The 16726-nt window shown below is 36.7% G+C and overlaps 1 protein-coding gene across 2 annotated transcripts; it reads right to left on the bottom strand.

Moving 5' to 3' along the window:
- Nucleotides 1-343: 343 nt before the first annotated feature.
- On the bottom strand, nt 344-12938 carry BRD7 (bromodomain containing 7). 2 transcript variants are annotated; one of them, XM_072043770.1, is made up of 17 exons: nt 12771-12938; nt 12252-12460; nt 11386-11515; nt 10955-11012; nt 9904-10048; nt 9382-9492; nt 8873-9057; nt 7944-8067; nt 7198-7273; nt 6257-6364; nt 5746-5878; nt 4697-4808; nt 3469-3543; nt 2590-2701; nt 2288-2431; nt 1503-1646; nt 344-544 (listed from the first exon to the last, which is right to left on the bottom strand). In XM_072043770.1, exons 1-17 carry the CDS (start codon nt 12925-12927, stop codon nt 480-482), a joined length of 2088 nt encoding a protein of 695 aa, XP_071899871.1. In that variant the 5' UTR covers nt 12928-12938; the 3' UTR covers nt 344-479. The 2 variants fall into 2 exon arrangements, with proteins under 2 accessions (XP_071899871.1, XP_027323006.2); XM_027467205.3 differs by having other exon boundaries at nt 3469-3525; nt 12771-12934.
- Nucleotides 12939-16726: the final 3788 nt, after the last annotated feature.

The following is a 16726-nucleotide window of genomic DNA, read 5'->3' as shown; positions in this document are numbered from 1 at the left end:
CTTTTGTTAATTTATCAGGTTACATCAGTTTCATTCAGTGCTGTTTTTTTTCCTGTTCCTCATGATCATAAGAGTTGCATGGTTATTTTAAAAAGGGAAACCTGTGTGTTCAGATACTAATAGTTTTTGCCCCAACCAAGTTTAACTACAGCTAAAGCAGTGTTTTTGGAAACTTGTGGATGAGTCCTTTTACCATACATAGCCCCATTTTCACTTATTCTTTGACTTTTCCAGGTATATAATAATGGAAGGAAAACTTAAATGCTGAAGTCTTTTAAAATAATAAATGACAAAAGAATAATCAAATGCATTTAAGTAGCAGAAGAAACTCAAACAACTCAAATTTCAGTTCCAAAATTTAATAAACAAAAGTAGTTTCTTTAACACACAATATACACATGCTCTGTGAATGCACCTGAAGAATGTTTATCTGGTTCTTAAAAAGAATCAAACAAACACCTGTAAACTTAACTGAAGCTTCAGACTTTAACTGGCCCACATTCATTTTCAGTGATGGTGACAGTCTTTTTAGGTTCTTGAAACTCTGGAAGGGTACAACAGACCAGGTCAATAAGTATATTTAGAACTTGTCAATGAAATAAGTGCATATACAATATAATACTTCTGCAGTAATTTGTTATTTGTACAGACAGTCCTGAGTTAACTGTGTGCTCTGTAACAGCTCAAGAATTTGTTTGTTACATAGTCTGGCTTGTAGTACACTATGAAAAAGAAATTGCTCAATAATTGTCAAATTGAGATTTTTTAGTCTCCTTGAAGTTACTGAAGCAGTCCTGTTCTTCTCATTAAATCACATGAGACCTGAAACCTCTTATAAGCCACATATTGTGCAAATTTGTTGTGTGAATTGCCTTTCTTGAAACTAAACTCTTGCCTGTCTTACAAATTGAGGAGACAAATTCTAGGAATGCTTTCACAGTTTACATGACTTAATAAGCCGCTGCCACAAGGGGGAGATCTGGTTCTGGCACTTAAGTTTTTCACTGAACAAACTCCTCAGTCCAGCAAAAACAGTAGTTACTTCGTGCTGGATAAATGAGTTGATGCTGTCAACTAAAAAGCACTATGGCTGGCCAAATTAAGCAAAAGGAGCGCACAGCCAAAAGCTTGGGGAAGAAGGAAGCACACTGTCCTCATTTAAGCAAGTGAGGAATTTTAACTCTTTTCTTGTAACTTCACTCTAAATGGAAAAACTAGAATTTAATGGTTTGCCAAGCTTTACAATTTGGCAGTGCTATAAGATGAATGATAAAATAACCACTTTGAGTAGCTGAAACAAAGTTCCATATATTCCAAAGATTAATTTTGAACTGAGACCAAGCACAACAACTTTCCATTAAAGACAGAATTTTAAAAAGTAGAGAATAACTGAAAGCTGGAACTAAGTTACTGCCAAGTTCTACCACAAGCCATTCTAATGGTTTGCAGATGTGGCTTTGTTTTAGTTGAACAGATGCTACAAAACAGTTCTGTATACTCACCATCTGTTAAATCTATCCCGCTGTCTTCTGTATCAGGTAAAGGAATCGAAATTCCCATTGCTTTCCGGATTCCATATGTGCTAACAATGTCACCTGGAGTCACTTGTTGTGCCAGTTCTTTCAGATTATTGGTTACTCTCTCCGCTACATAAAAAATAGTAGTAGATGTACTCATAGGCTACATGTACAAGCATGCATATAAAATCACTGACAGAGAACTGGAGCAACATTGGTCATATTTCTGCAATAATGGGGATTTTATCTTTTGTCAGTGAGCTAGCTATTTTAGGCCACATACACTGTAGTGGATATTGCACAATTTATTTTACTCCTAGAACAGACACCCTCTTCACACAGTCCTGTCAGAGAAGGCTGCTGGAACTGAGCTGTGGAACAAGGGGCTTTGCTCGAATAATTGAAGAGTAAGTGATTGCTGTTAATTGGTTATAATAAAATAAACTAGACTAGAAGAAAACTATCCTTACAGTAAAAAACTGGTAACGTTTAAATTACTCCTGTTCAAAGACACTGGAAAGATCATGAAGTTAGAGGTGCTTGGCTATCTGCCCTGGGGCATTGAGAAAATTCTCAATTTTAGGGACTTTCACTTAGTAAAGAAAAAAATATTTGTCATTACTGTTTAAAACTTGCATCTGTCTTTCCGTACAACAAATGAATCTACTATACACAACAGGGCAGAGAATCCCCCACTGTTCAAGTTTTGCCTTGATAAAACAGTGAGACTTGATCAATTCCCCAAAAATGAGCAGAAAAAGTATATTTACCCAAGTGCATCTCTCTGTAAGATGGACCCAGAAGACAAATCATGTTCGGGGGTGGTTTTGTACTTAGTCGTTCATTTTGCGCATCCTGAAGTTCTCTCAGAAGCTTTGTTGTTTCATCAAGTTTCCTCTGGAAAATTTCAGCCTCTGTTTAATGAAGAAAAGTCCTGTTAGTAAGAGAGTGTGTTTACTTCCATTATGATGTAAAATACGTAAGATTGAATATGCAAGGAGATTAAGAACATTAATTACCTTTCATTAAAGGTAACAGACCCATCAGAATTATTAGTACCAAGATAACTTACCCTCAGAATCAAACTCTTCTACAGGCATGCCGAAGTTTGTAACAGCTTTTAGTGCTGTGAGTCTGTCATTATTAGCAGAGTCCAACCTTGTTGCAATGTCAATTTCCATAATCTAAAAAAGCAGCAAGAAGTAATTTATATAATATTTAGATCAGTCTGAAACAACAAAGTTGTTCTGGGGAAATCAGAATATCAAATTAGTTAAAATTAATCAGCTCTACAAAAAAGAAGTCAGGAAAGAAGTAAAGATACCCTATGAAACTTTTACTGATCTCTAGTTGCTCAGCTATTTCATACTCAAACATTGGTATCTCACCTAGAACAGAACTTATGTACAATCTGAGACCAAAAGTCAGAAACAACCCAGGAACTGGCAGCAGGTTAAAGCTTCAGGAGAGCAGCCTTTCAGTAGAACTACTACTATACTTTCTTTAACTGAACAAAGTTTGTCAGATGAAATGATTTTAGTGATATTTTGTATGCCTACAGGGACACAAGCTAGTTGAGAATATGACTCAAAGATTGCTAAGTCTTGTGGGGTATGGTATTTCATACTTATTACAAGTTCATGTTAAAAGTAATTAGAATAACTACAGCTGTCAGCCAGAAGTGCCAGTGGATTGTATAATAATTGCAGACAAAAGCCTATAAGCATTTTCTTGCACTTCTATTGACAAATAGTCTAAATTAAGAATTAACTTTTTGAAGATTTTGGAGATTCTCCAAATGCCTACAAAATAGCATGCAGTTGTCACGATTTACATTGTGTATATTTACAATCAAATTTTTGATGTTGCTTCATAGGCTTTGCAATTGTTGGCAGTTTTATAACTGACAAGCTACACGTGTTGCTTGCAGTAGCTAAACGAAGAATCTTACCTTTACTTCTTTTATTGCATCACTTCTTTCATGTGTGCCTTCAGTTTCCTCCAGGGGCTGAATACACAAAGAATTCTTTAAAGCAGGCATTAAAGCTTACTTATCTTTTCCTTAAGGTCAAAGTAACACCTTACAATATGGTATTTTAAGCTGAGGTAACTGATGCAAGCTTTCTTTGTAAAACCAAGTTACAAAGCAACTATTTTTAGAAAGCATTTTCAGATACCAATGTTTGCTAAAAATACATTTTTATGGCATGCATTTTATTACTCTCTGCAAACATCCATGTGTTCTTCCCCAGTGACATCACCTCAAAGATTATCTACTGGGGAGGAGGGAGAAAAGGAAGCATGATGATTAGAGGCTGAAATATACTGCTTCAATACATAACTATTTCTTAATATTTTGCACCAGTAGCAACTGAACCCTGTAAGTCAGTGTCACTATTGGGTACTAGAAAAGAGTAATGCTAAGCAGAGGTCTGAACTGGAGGCCAGGGGCTGATCTTTGCTCTATGAACTATTTCCAGTATTAGTTTAGCTGATATACGAACCATTACTAAGAAGCTATGATCTGTATTTCAAGTTTCCATTCATGTGAAAGTAGGTCAAATGAACACTTTTAGTTAGCAGCAACTGCCCTCTGGAGATACTAAACTAATTCAAGGATTGTGAATGAAGTTTTAGTCTCATGCTGTTCACCTCATCAGCTCCTCTGATTCCAGTCATGTCTGGCATACATGTATATGGGTACTGAAGTCTCAGGAGCATCTGAGGACTACCTGTTTAGTGGTTTTCCATAGTGTGGTGCTTTTAAACTCAAATATGTGTTAACTAATGAAAAAAACTAGGTACTAATTCTGACACAAACGGTGGCTGTTAGGGGCATGCTAAACTTTTCATGGAAACTAATAAACAAAAAACTGGGTTTGCCTTGTCTCTAAACCCCATATTGCTCTTTTCTTTCTAAGTGCTAGTTGTAGAATAGACAGAAAAAGGCCATGGGACTCTGCGTAACCTATGATATTTTGTAATTTTTCACAGTTCATTAATTAACAAACCAGCATAATTTCTTCCCAGAAGACCCATCCGCTGGAGACAAAGGTATCTCCACTTCCAAATTTTACTGCTTAATAGGGGGCCCGTCAATAGGATCAGTATCATCTTTCTCTAGCTTTATGGCTTATGTGCAAAAATAAAGACTAGAAAGTCCACAATCTCACTCTTACCGCTTCAAGTTCTCTGAGAGATCTAGAGTGTCCTCCTTTAGTTAGAACATCAAGCAAACTATCAGCCATTAGGAAAGGATAGTCTTGTGATTTCATCAAAAATTCATGAATACTAGAAGGTTAAAAGATAGTTAAGGTAACCACTTCTGTATCTAACATTCAACAGTAAAAAGTTTTGTTAAGTAAAGGCAGACTAATATCTACAGAATGGAAAACACAAAAAACAGCATAGAATTTAATCTAAATAGCTTGCTTTTGTTTAAAATCTATGGCTTTTGCAGCCTAGGAACCCATTCAGATTACTTATAAAACCTGAAAAAGGATGAAAAGTATACTGCTTTAGGCAGCTGCATGAAACTGACAGCAAACTTGCACAGCCACTTAACATTTGCGCTGTACTTAAGTATTCCTATATTTCATATGAATTTATATTACTGTCTTCTATTCCTGAGTTCTCATAAAACAAAAGGATTTACATTCTGACATTTTTACAAGCAGGAATAATAGAAGCAATGGGAATTAATTATTTTTGCTGTAGCAAATAGTAGGAAAATCAAGTAGTATACATGTTATTTAAGAATGAAATTAGGAATCACCTAATTTGGACTCAGATCTCCCACTGTAACCATAGTAATGTGGTCACTATTTGTCATTAACAAAGCTGACTTTAACAAAGATGACTTTTTCTCAAGGCAGTAATAAAATTCATTAACATTAAAAAATTCAGTTTGTCTGAACATTTTTTCCTCAATAATTTTCCTGGTTTTCAACATGAGTCCTTCAGAATTAGTTACGAATTAATAATAATTAAGTGCTAGGCTCTATGTTCTTATGTATTGGTACCATAAAAATCCTTCAGCCCTGGCTAATTTTACATCACATACAAATTCTCTTACTAAATTTTTGCTTCTTAAAACTAACAAAAAAACAGTAGGCTGTGAGACAGTAGCAACGTCATTCCAGCAGCAAAGATGCAGTCCATGCAGAGATTTGCACAAAACTGCTTCTGTAGATGAAAACTGTAATACACATCCTAGCTGTTTGATCACCTGAAAGATCCTTGATTAGAGTCTTCCCCATACGTTGAATAGATTAAGTCAGAATCTTCTTTGCTGATGTTGGCAAATGTAGAATCATATGTCGGAGCATAGGAACTATAAGGTCCATAATTCAAGTATGTCACTAATGAATAACAACAGCACTAATTATCACCTCTGGTATGCACATATCAGATAAAAGTGAGAAGCAGTTGTAAAACAATCCCCCCAAAGAAATTTCTAGAACACAGTTCTTAAGAAAAAAACATGTTTAGCAAAAACCTTTGTACCTCACTGGCATAGTTCCTCTTCTCAATATAGATGAAGATTTTATTGAATGTGAATGCCTCCCATTTTGTACGTGTAAATTTGTGATGTGCTGTTTAGTTGTGTGATAAATATATGCAAAGATGTGCTTTATCATTAAAAAGTTCAAAACTGTACGAGTAATGAGACCAACATATTTTGTTTATACAAAAAGAATTAAAATAATAACAAATATAATAAAAAATTCAGCACTTGCCGGGAGTAACCTTGTTTCTTTTATCTTCTTTGAACCCTTGTAATGTATTAACTCCTGACTGAAGTCTCCCTGCTGTCATACCCAGCTTTACAGGGCAGTAACCCGGTTCTGTAGGATATAATCAAAATACAAAAGTAACGATGGCATAGTTCATTGACATACGATACAACTCTAAGCGTGTTTTTGTCCAACTGTTTCATATTAAAGACTATGTGTAGTCATGAACATGAAGTCAGACGTAAGTAAGCGATAATACTAGTTTAAGCGATAACACTAGGTAAGGATACAAGATTTTAACTTAGATGTTTTCACTACTAATTTTCTTCCGTCCCTAACAAAGGCTATATTGTTAAAGAGGATCTGATTGTAAATTTATATATTCTTGCCGAGATTTCCTACTGCACAAATTAGGGGAATGGAGAAGTCAAACTTTCAGCATGGTTTCACTCTATTTGAGACCTTGTCAGTTCAACTCTGCAGTGAGTTGGCAGTTAAAAAATCAAGCACCTGCACCCTTCCAGCTAGTGGTACTACACAGATGGTACTGATGTTACAAATGATTGAGGTCCCAGGTGGTTCCCAGTTCTTGAAAGGTTTTTGACCCTTCAGGTCACAGACTTCACTCTACAAATGATCCTGACTTAAGGGTAGTCCAGAAATTAAATGTGCCCTAGCATATGACTGGTAGTCCCATCTCTATGACAAAAGAAGTCTCTTGCACCTCCCACAAATAGGTGATGCAAAATGGAGAAGCAATAGCCACTGAGGGCTCTCTCCAGTTCCTCTTAACAGTGAACAGCTGCAACTTCTTAAAGTTGAAATTATCAGGCTATTAAGGACCATTTGATTGCTGGGCACCATTCACCCATCTACCCCAGCAAAAAAAAAGCTACAGAACAGGTAGGTAGAAGCTATTTGTTACCAGAACTATGCCAACTTACCTCCTGCACTAAGGTCAACTGGATTAAGAAGGCCCAGAGTTGTTGTACCATCTGGCTTTCTTCTTTCAAATTCACACTGAAATAAGATTTTATTTTATATGCTAGCTGAAATTCACAGCTCTTAGATTTATAAAAACCTCTAATGAAACACTCTCAACTGTATGAATTAGAAAGCAATTTGGAAAGATCAGTCAGATTCAAAGTGAATACTCCTACTGTTTTTGCTCTCGCTAGATAACTGTTACTGATCTCGGAATTACCAAGTTACAAGAAATAGTAACATTTCTGTAAAGACTAAGAAAATAAGTAACTCAAACTTGATAGAAAAGTAGGTCAATTTTACCAAACTGGGTTCCTCCTCCTATGTATTTAACGGTCTTTGCTCAGATATCTGACTGCTTCAGAATTCAGAGCTACGAGGGAATTTTATTTTTTTTTTTCAGGTCAGATTTGAGATATTTTTTGAAGTTCTTAGTATTCAACCTTCTCTGTTACTTTATTTAAAAATTCAAGAAACTTAAGCTGAACTTGCTCTGCTGATGAAATCCAGCATGTGTTCAATGGGTATCCTTCCTTCTCCCCATCCCCCTCTTATCTTGGATATGATTACTCATGTAAAATGATGTAAACTGTAGTAAAAGCACCCCTTGAGTTTCAACTGACATAAGATGCTAAGTGAGCCTGGTCCATGAAAAAGTGAATGGAGTCTTCATACTCCAAACTATACCAAACACCCCAAGACTTACCTGGCTGTTTGCAAGTCGTCTTGTTAGCTTTCCTCCAGATTCTCTAACAATGCGATCAATCTGCTCTTGTTCCCTTTCCAAGCTATTGTTTCTTAATTTGTCTTCAAGTAGATCTTTGTCTTTTCTGTGAATAAAATTGCTGTGTCTTAATTACTAGTTTTAACAGACGCCAACTGGCTATTAGGAAAGGATACAGTGGAATATATTTTTTTTCTGTCAACTATGCAAACTGTTTTAATATAGCAGGAAAAAATGTGACAGACACTACTTATACCCACAAATGCTTTTTAAATTAGTGACTGTAAAGGCCTTTGTTTAATTTACTTTAGCCATACAGATGTCCTAGCTTGTCAGATTTTACATCATTACTCCCCCAAAACAAACAAGAATATTTTGGGTAAAATTAATTCATATACTCTGGATTTTAGTATCTATTTTTGAATCTGTGAAAATGAATTCACTAGTATTTCGGAACATTAACAGAAGTATTCCTACATATTAAAAGATAATTTAGAAAGTGTAAATGCATAGCTACAGAACATACAAGTTTCAAATACAAGTGTTATGCACAAAATAATTGGTACATGCAAATGGCTAAATAGTTATTTTGTACTGGGATATTTAAAATTTTTCTTCAAAACAGTGCTATCTATGTGAAAGAGACACTAAAATAAAAAACGACTGAAGGAATGCAGTTGATGACCAGTACAGGGTTACCTCCACAAAAAATGATGGTACTATATAAAAGATTCTACATATATTTTTGGCATACAATAATGCTTTATATAAATTTTGCTCCCTTGAGATGAAGGGCTCTTAGTGTATATCCTGTACCAGAGAAACCCACATCTACTAGTCCCTAATAGTTGTCATCTTTCAGTGCCTTTAAAGAGCCATATCCTCTAATCAGTAATGAAACAATACTTCACTTTTTGTGGTCTTTGTTGGGTGTTTTGAATGCTTTGGTATCACCATCCACAGATTCTCCTTTGTCTTTCCCAGAACCATTTTCATCTTCTCCAGTTAGTTGCTGTTCCATCTTATCTTTCTGTTTCCTTGTCTTCTGCAGATCAGCCATGAATTCTATACTTTGTTTCAGGCTCTGAATCCTCTCCTAAAACACACAGCTGAATCTTAAAGTATCCTACTTCAATCAATCTTTTCTTAACTTGCCTGCAGAGAATTATTTAATTTTTATCCTTTCTTTCACTAGCAAGTATAAAGACAATTTAGAAAAATCAAATATAAAATGCAAATAAGTAATCTGCTAGCTGTATTAAAAGCTCATGCTTTAGTACTATGAAATCCTAATATTTGACAAATATTAAGCAAGCTTTCATTCATTTTCATGAGATCCCTATAAGAAAAGCAGAATGAAAGAAGAGTCAAAAAGTAACAAGGCTATCTTGTAACAGTTTGTTTAGTAATTTTCTATTACCTGGCTAAGTATCTTCATCCCTGAGTGCAGCAGTTTTTTTGCAGCTTTGTAGTAAATGGTGTCTGGTTTGTTGTACGTCATTGCATTAGTACACATCAGTTTGAAGTTTTCCTATGCAAACATTAATAATTTTGCAATTACAGTTAAAATTTTACAGCATACTGTATTAAAATCCTTGTTGCAAATGATGTATCTAGAGCTTTAGTGAAAAAGAACTTCAAAGAACCTTTTAAATGAATTTAAATGTACTTAATTAAAAAATTAAACAGAAATAAGTAAATGAAACTCCTCTCAAAACTAAACTCCCAATAACATCCTGAAAACATTCCTAAATGTTAATCATTGTTTCTAATTTTTAAAGTTTTGATGCAAAACCTCTTTCTCCCAAAAAAGTCAAGAAGAAACATTTCTTCACGCTGAAGTATTGGTTCTTGTTGGTAACTTCATATTCTTATAAAATTCTAGAGCTGAAGTAAACTAACCATAATCCATCTCTAGTCAAAATAAAATTTACAGAATTACCTTTAATTCTTCTATGGACTGGTACCCATTGTTCTTGATCTTCTCTTTCATTGTACTGAAATCCATCGGATTTTTAATGATCATGGAATAGCCAGGAGCAATAAAGTCAGTCACAGGAAATGAAAAGAAAGAACTTGGATCCTTTCTGTTAAGATATGAAAAGACATTTTTATGTTTTGACTTTATAATAAAGAACATATTGAGCTTGGAACTAAATAGAAAGGAACAGACTAGGCTGAAAAGGAATCAAAAACATAAAGCCAGAAATGGCTTGTGTCAGCACAGTCTTTCACTCTCGAAGGCTGGAAAGATTCCACAACAAAACCCATATACCAGAAAAGTGCTACAAACATATTTCAGGAGTTAGTTCTACAGTCTGATAACTATCTGTATTCCTCAAAAGAATGTTTTTTATTTTTAAATCTTTTGAAGTTTTGGTCTTTCCAGAAGTGGTTTATACTTAGGTTGATGAAAAATAAAGGGAACAAATGTGATAAGAATGTGTACCTGTCATTCATTAATTTTCTTACCCTGAAATTAACAGAAGGTAAAGCTTGTTCCTAAAATCTGTGATAGAACATATGTGTTTATAATTCTGTTCATTTTCAGTTCACAAAATTTTAACATTCTTTTTTACATTAAAATGTCTCCAAGGCTTTCTGTGATCTCTGATGTACACTGATGTTCATGGGTGCTTCTAAAAGCATTAACATCACATTTAGTTGCTTGGTATTTTCTCTGTGGGGTCAGGCTAGGCTGATTAGCTGTTGAGAATCTTTTCTAGAACAAATTTTTTTTGTGTGTGTTTTTTTGTTTGTTTTTTTTTTTTTCCAAGGGTTTTCTAAAATTACTTAAAACTGACATGATTACACGAAGCCTAAACTGAGCAGAAACTGTAAGTATCTATTCTTAAACTAGTTCTTCGATTCCTAAAATAGTCATGTCAGCATAATATTTAGTGATATTTTCAGTCAGCTTTTTATAAGTTTCTTCTCTTAATGTATGTTATATTCATTTCATAGCTCTGAAAGCCTGTAGCATGGATATTTACCTCTGCAGCTGTCTCATGAGTTGATTCAGAGCTTCCTGAAGTGGTGTCTGTTCCACCTCTAGACCAAAAAGAAGCGGGGGGGAGAAAGGATGTGAAACAGAACTGACAGCAAGTGGTACTAAACTTACAACTGATCCAATTTGAGAATTCCTGATAAACAACAACAACAACAAAAACAAAATATGGTTGCAAAAACAACAAGATATGTAGGGGATCTCCTTTTCTCATTGACCTTAATACCCTGCACACACTGACACAGACACTAGATACCCTTTTGTAAAAGAAGTACAAGGTGACATAGATTCATATATATGTATTTCTAAGGGATGGGAAAAAATGTCAACACAGTTGCTACAGAAACAAACAAAACATAAGTCAATTGCAGAAAACTGGAATTAACCAAGGGTAAACAAAATGTATTTTTTTCCTACCTTCCTGTTTTGATAAAGTACTTGTCAATGATTTCTCTGGTGGCAATTCCAACCTGATAGGGGTCTGACATTTCAGATCCTGCTCTCCATCGCTGTCTGGGTGGTCTCGATCACGTTTCTTTTTATCATCCTAGAAAGAGAAAGATTGTTAGAGAAACTCAGGGGACCTCCAAACCAGTATTATTACTGCATGTAATGCTCTCCAGATTTTTCAAAACAACCCAGCATTTTTATTAAAAAAAATAAAAATAATTGTAAGGCCCTGTATTCTTTATGTACTGTCTCCATCTACTGGACAGTACTTTCATTCAGCAATATAACAATTGTTATTGTTATTTTTTTTAAACATGACAGCCTTTTATAGCATGACAGGAACAATTCTGCACAGAGAATTATCTCCATTGTAGCCTCTAGGATTATTTTGAAGCTTCTGGAAAAACTAGTAGGAAAGAGACAGGAAGTTTAAAACGAAGGGTACCCCTAACACTTCAAATAAGTATGTTATAATTGCCTATCAGCTAAAGAACCCCCAAAGGGAAACACAATTCCTTCTTTTTAATTAAGAACTAGTAAGGCTTCATTTTAGATAAATTAATTTATTTAGATGTGAGAATTGTTTCTGGTTTTAGTTTTCTTTGTTTATATTGGCCACTATTTTAGACGGCTTTACTCATCTTTTTCTGAAAGGACCTGGAGGAAAAGGCGTTGGCAGAACCAGCATACACACTATGAATGCACTCCAGTTTAAGGATACAACTAGTTATATCTGCTCACCATCTGAAGAGGTCTAGAGAAAGCTGAAGCTTTTTTTTTTTGGGGGGGGAGGGAGGAGGGGAAACTAAAATGCAATATTAAGGTATGCATACCTTAACTTTTCTCTTTCTTTTCTCCTTTTCTTCTCCAGGAACTTGTTTCTCTCCTTTCTTCCTCTTTTTCCGTTTTCTGTCTTTGTGCTTCTCGTGCTCGGATTTGTCATCGTATAGGCTTGAATCAAGCCCTGTGTTTCCAGTAGACAGCTCGGCAACTTCACTTCCTCCAACTTTCAGCACCAGCTTCAGGGGCTTTTCTACATATTCTTAGGACCGCAGAGAAATAAGGCACATGAGTAGCGCCGAAAACACCCTCGCTCCACCCGGATAACAACACGGGCTGAGCTTTGCCTCCACCCGGCGGTTCCCCCGGGCTGCCACAGCCGCAGAGCCCCCCCCGTGCCCTGCGGGCCCCCAGCCGGGCACACGCAGCCCAGCCGGGCTGAGGGCCGGCAGCTCCCCGCCCGGCTCCCCAAGGCCGGCAGGCCCGGCCAGGCCGCGGGCCGAGCCCCCGCACCCGCCTCGCTCGCCCCCTTGTCCCCTGCCGGCCCCCCCCGGCGCCGCCCGCCCACCCACCGTCGTAGGGGTGCTTGTCCGACTTGTGCTTCTTGTGCTTCTTGCCCATGGCGCCGGCCCGGCCAGGCCGCGCTGTTGTCGCGGCGGTGGCGGCGGGGGGGAAACGGGGCCGCGGTGCTGCGGCGCCCCCTGGCGGCCCGGAGGTGCCGCGGCGCATGCGGAGCGGCAGCCGTGGGGGCGCGCTCGGCGCCGGGGAGCGGGGAGAGCGGGCGGGGGCCGCCATGAGCGGCTCCACCGGGTCATGGGGGCAGCTTTCAGCCCTGCCCGTCCCGGGGCGAGGGGTGCGGCCTCCGCAGAGCCCCCTCAGAGCCCCCGCAGAGCCTCCTCAGAGCCCGCTCCTCTCCTCAGCCCGCTGCTCTCCTCACAGCTCACCCCACTCATACGTTTTCGGGAAATACACCCCTGTTGTCCATTGCAAGTGCAAAAATTAACTTTTAGATGGAAATTAAGGCTTCCTATAAACTCCTTGGAATTTAATAGCGTATTTGTTGAGGCCTCCACGGTTTCAACAACGCTGCCGTAGCTACCGTTTTCTGTTAACGCCTGCCCCGTGACGCCTCTCAAAATGTTACTTCTGTAAAGTTTAAGTGTAGAAATAAACCGTGCTTGTTTCTAAAGGGAAACTTCAATTTTAACCCCACAGATTAATCTTGTAACAGGGATAATCTTGTAACTGTTCTTCAAATTTGTTGACTCATATATGATATTCCATAGCCAAAGAAAATAATAATTAGATGTTAATTAGAGATTTATTATATACATCTTCACAAGGTTAATTTTTAAGCTTGAGAAGTTCCAGAGAAATGTCCATTGGCCACTCAGTCACAGAGAATTTAATCAGATGTGACAGCTTTGTTTTGCATTGTACTGGGGAGATTTACTGTCATTTGGTGACCTACTCAGAGAATTGTGTGGGTGGTGCTCTGGAATAAACCACAGCTTTCCTGCTTGATCTTACTCCAGTAGTTTGAAATTCAGCTATAATAGACACAGTTGTTTTTCTACTTCACATCTGGATCCTTTAATACTCTTATTACATATGCAGTGAACGTTCTTAAGCATGCTTTAGTGAGATGTAGAGGGCTTTTGCTTGGGACCTGGCCACATTCAGAAAATACAAGTCTAGTAAATATTTAAAGGACATGTTTTATAGAATGGAAAAAAAAGTTGCTATATCCTCTATTCCCACAAGAGAACTGGCAGACTTTCTAAGTTTTTTCTTCTAAATGTTATATGGCAAGACCATTTGTTCAATTGTTTTTCTGAAATTTCCTGACTAATCTCGTCCTGAATCTAATGAAATTTGAGAGAATTATACACAAACAAGTCATGTGGATACTGCCTATGGTGAGGGCTGCCCTTTCTAGGTGTTTCAGTCAGTAACATCTGGATCAGAGGAAGATACGTTTCCAACTGGTAGCAGAGGCCCTCATTCCTAGAATACATGCCATTTTGCTGTCCTTGTCTTGATGTCTTCTTTCCAATGGAAGGATATGTATTTCTTCCCCCTCATAAGTATTAATACAGCCTTTCAAAACACACTGTGAGAAGCCTGAAAAGAGAAGATACTGTGTTTCTGAGCAGTGTTTGAGTTGCTGTTGGGTCTTGTCTCTTCATTGAGAACTGAGCACATTTCATTCCTTCCTACAGAGCTGTCTCTGCTGTTACCTGTAGCACTAGAGGAAAGCTAAAGGAATCTTATCCCTGCATCCTCTTCCAATGCTTTTTGTCTTCTCAGCTCTGTTCGCGGGCAGTTCTTGCAATTTCAGGGGAATTCAGTTGTGTAAAGAGGAAACACAGAAGTCCTGAATGTCCTATAAATCAACACAAGGGCTGCGTACAACTTGGAGCAGCTGTCATTTAAATGTTTGAGAAGTGATTTGTTCTATTGCCATAAAGAAAAAGACTTATGACCTTCTGTTTCCCAGTGATGTATTTTCATATTTTCAAATGAGATGTTTATTTTTCAACAAGAAATCACATTGTTTATAAATTTTCCTTTCACCCAGTAAAACTGAAAGCTGGTAGTTTACAGAGCTGACTCAAGTAGCTAAAGCTTGGCTGGTACAAAGTTTGCCTGGTGACATAGCAAAAAAGCTGTCAGCGTAGACAGAGCTATAAGCTTCAGAAAGCTTAATATTCTTTCAGATTTATTGCAAGTCTCACACTTCAATATTTTGCCAAATTCACATCTACTGGAACCATGTACTCATCTGTAATTATAATCTGTAATGAAAATAGAAGTTATTACATACTATTATTCTAGACAAAGACATGGAAATCTGGTTTAAGCTAACCCTAGAAATCTAGAAGTTGAATAAAATAATCTAAATTTTAAGACTGGTGATTTCTTCAGAAATATGACTCAAATTTATGGATTTTTCTATTGAATTCTGTTTCATACTTCTGTGACTTTTATTAGCAATATTCTAGACTTCATGATTGGAACCTAACTTGGCATGAAACGCACATTCTAAAATTCTGGTTTTGTAATGCTTCCTGAATGTGTTGTCCAGCTGTTTTAAATTGCTATGATTATGAAAACAATTTCAAAGCCTTACCAGAGGTTAAAAAAAATTAAAAAAAAAGGGGGGTTGTCTTTTTTTTTCTTCTCTGTATCAAAATCCTAAGATTACACAGATACACAGCAAGACTACACTGTGTATATCTTCTATAATATTCTTGTCACTTAGCTTTCAACTAATTGTTGTATAAGCCTAACTCTGAGGTGTAAATTTTGCATCAGTACTTGAGTGGTGGAGTATTTTGTTGTACTGTACTGTCCCCTTCTGTTTCCTCTGTTTTCTCTTTGTCTTTTTTTCCTCTTCTCTTCCTTTTTCTTTAAATCACAACAGAGAGGAGAAACTGTAACCTGTCCATGCTGTGCGGTCTGCAGATGACCATAACACCAGCCTTTGTTCTCCTATCTTTGTAATTAAAATCACATGCTGGGATTTGATTTCCATTGGACTTTAATTTGCTGAAGGGCTTTAACTTTATTCATAACAAACTGTCCTTAACAGATAAAGTATTTGATGTCAAACGCTTTTCTTTTTTTTTTTGTTCTTTTCCCCCTCTTTTTTTCTTTTCCCCTTCTTCAGCACATTTTTCTTGGTGTATTGTCTGCACTGAAATAGACAAATTTGAATGAGGTTGAGGTCAGTTATTAGGTACAGTTATTGCAGAAGGATTTTCAAGTCTGTTTCATGAAAAATGATTACAAATACAGCAGGACCCTCTGCAATATGTCAGATTAATGGATAGCACTCAAATCTCTTTTCTTTCAGCGGTCCTGAACTGAAGTTAGAAAATTAAATTAAACCTGAAATTTCCTTAATGCTATTAAAAATTGTACCATTTTTCAACGTGTCATCTCACTGTTTTCTGTTTTTATAGAAGTTATGCAGTCCTCCATAAATAGGCTTTAGCCTGGAGTAAATTAGTTGCTAGTTATTTTAAGAATATTTACATGATGTATGCTATATACTAATACCGAGTTACTGAGTCATCATTTAATTATAACCTTCTTCAGTGACATGTAGAAGTGTCTGGAAACTATGTAAGTATTATATAGAAATTTTCTGCATAAAAAGTATAATTTAGAAAGTTTCTATATAAGAGAACATGAAAGAAGTATCACAGAAACTATGTAATACTTTTTCTAAAGTACATCTTCCCAGCTAACAAAATCAGCTAAAGAAAAAGGAAGCTATTAGAAATCATTGCTCCATCCCAACAAGTATTTTTTAATGTTCTCAGGTTAGTGTGCAATATAGCCTTATAGCAAGGACGATATGATGACGTTCTGTTTCTTCTAAAGGTTACAGAACCTTTTGTTCTGCTTGAAGAACTTTGCATTGGCAGTTGACGTTAAAGATTATTACTTCTTTTGCATGACTTTTTGAAGTAAATCTTTCCTTCCTATATGATTTGCTTTGTGAGCAAAATACGTTTTC

The sequence above is a fragment of the Anas platyrhynchos genome, chromosome 12 (assembly GCF_047663525.1).
Source record: "Anas platyrhynchos isolate ZD024472 breed Pekin duck chromosome 12, IASCAAS_PekinDuck_T2T, whole genome shotgun sequence".
Classification (NCBI taxonomy): Eukaryota; Metazoa; Chordata; class Aves; order Anseriformes; family Anatidae; genus Anas; species Anas platyrhynchos.
Note: the sequence above shows the minus strand (reverse complement) of the source record. Positions and strands in the feature narration are given on the sequence as shown.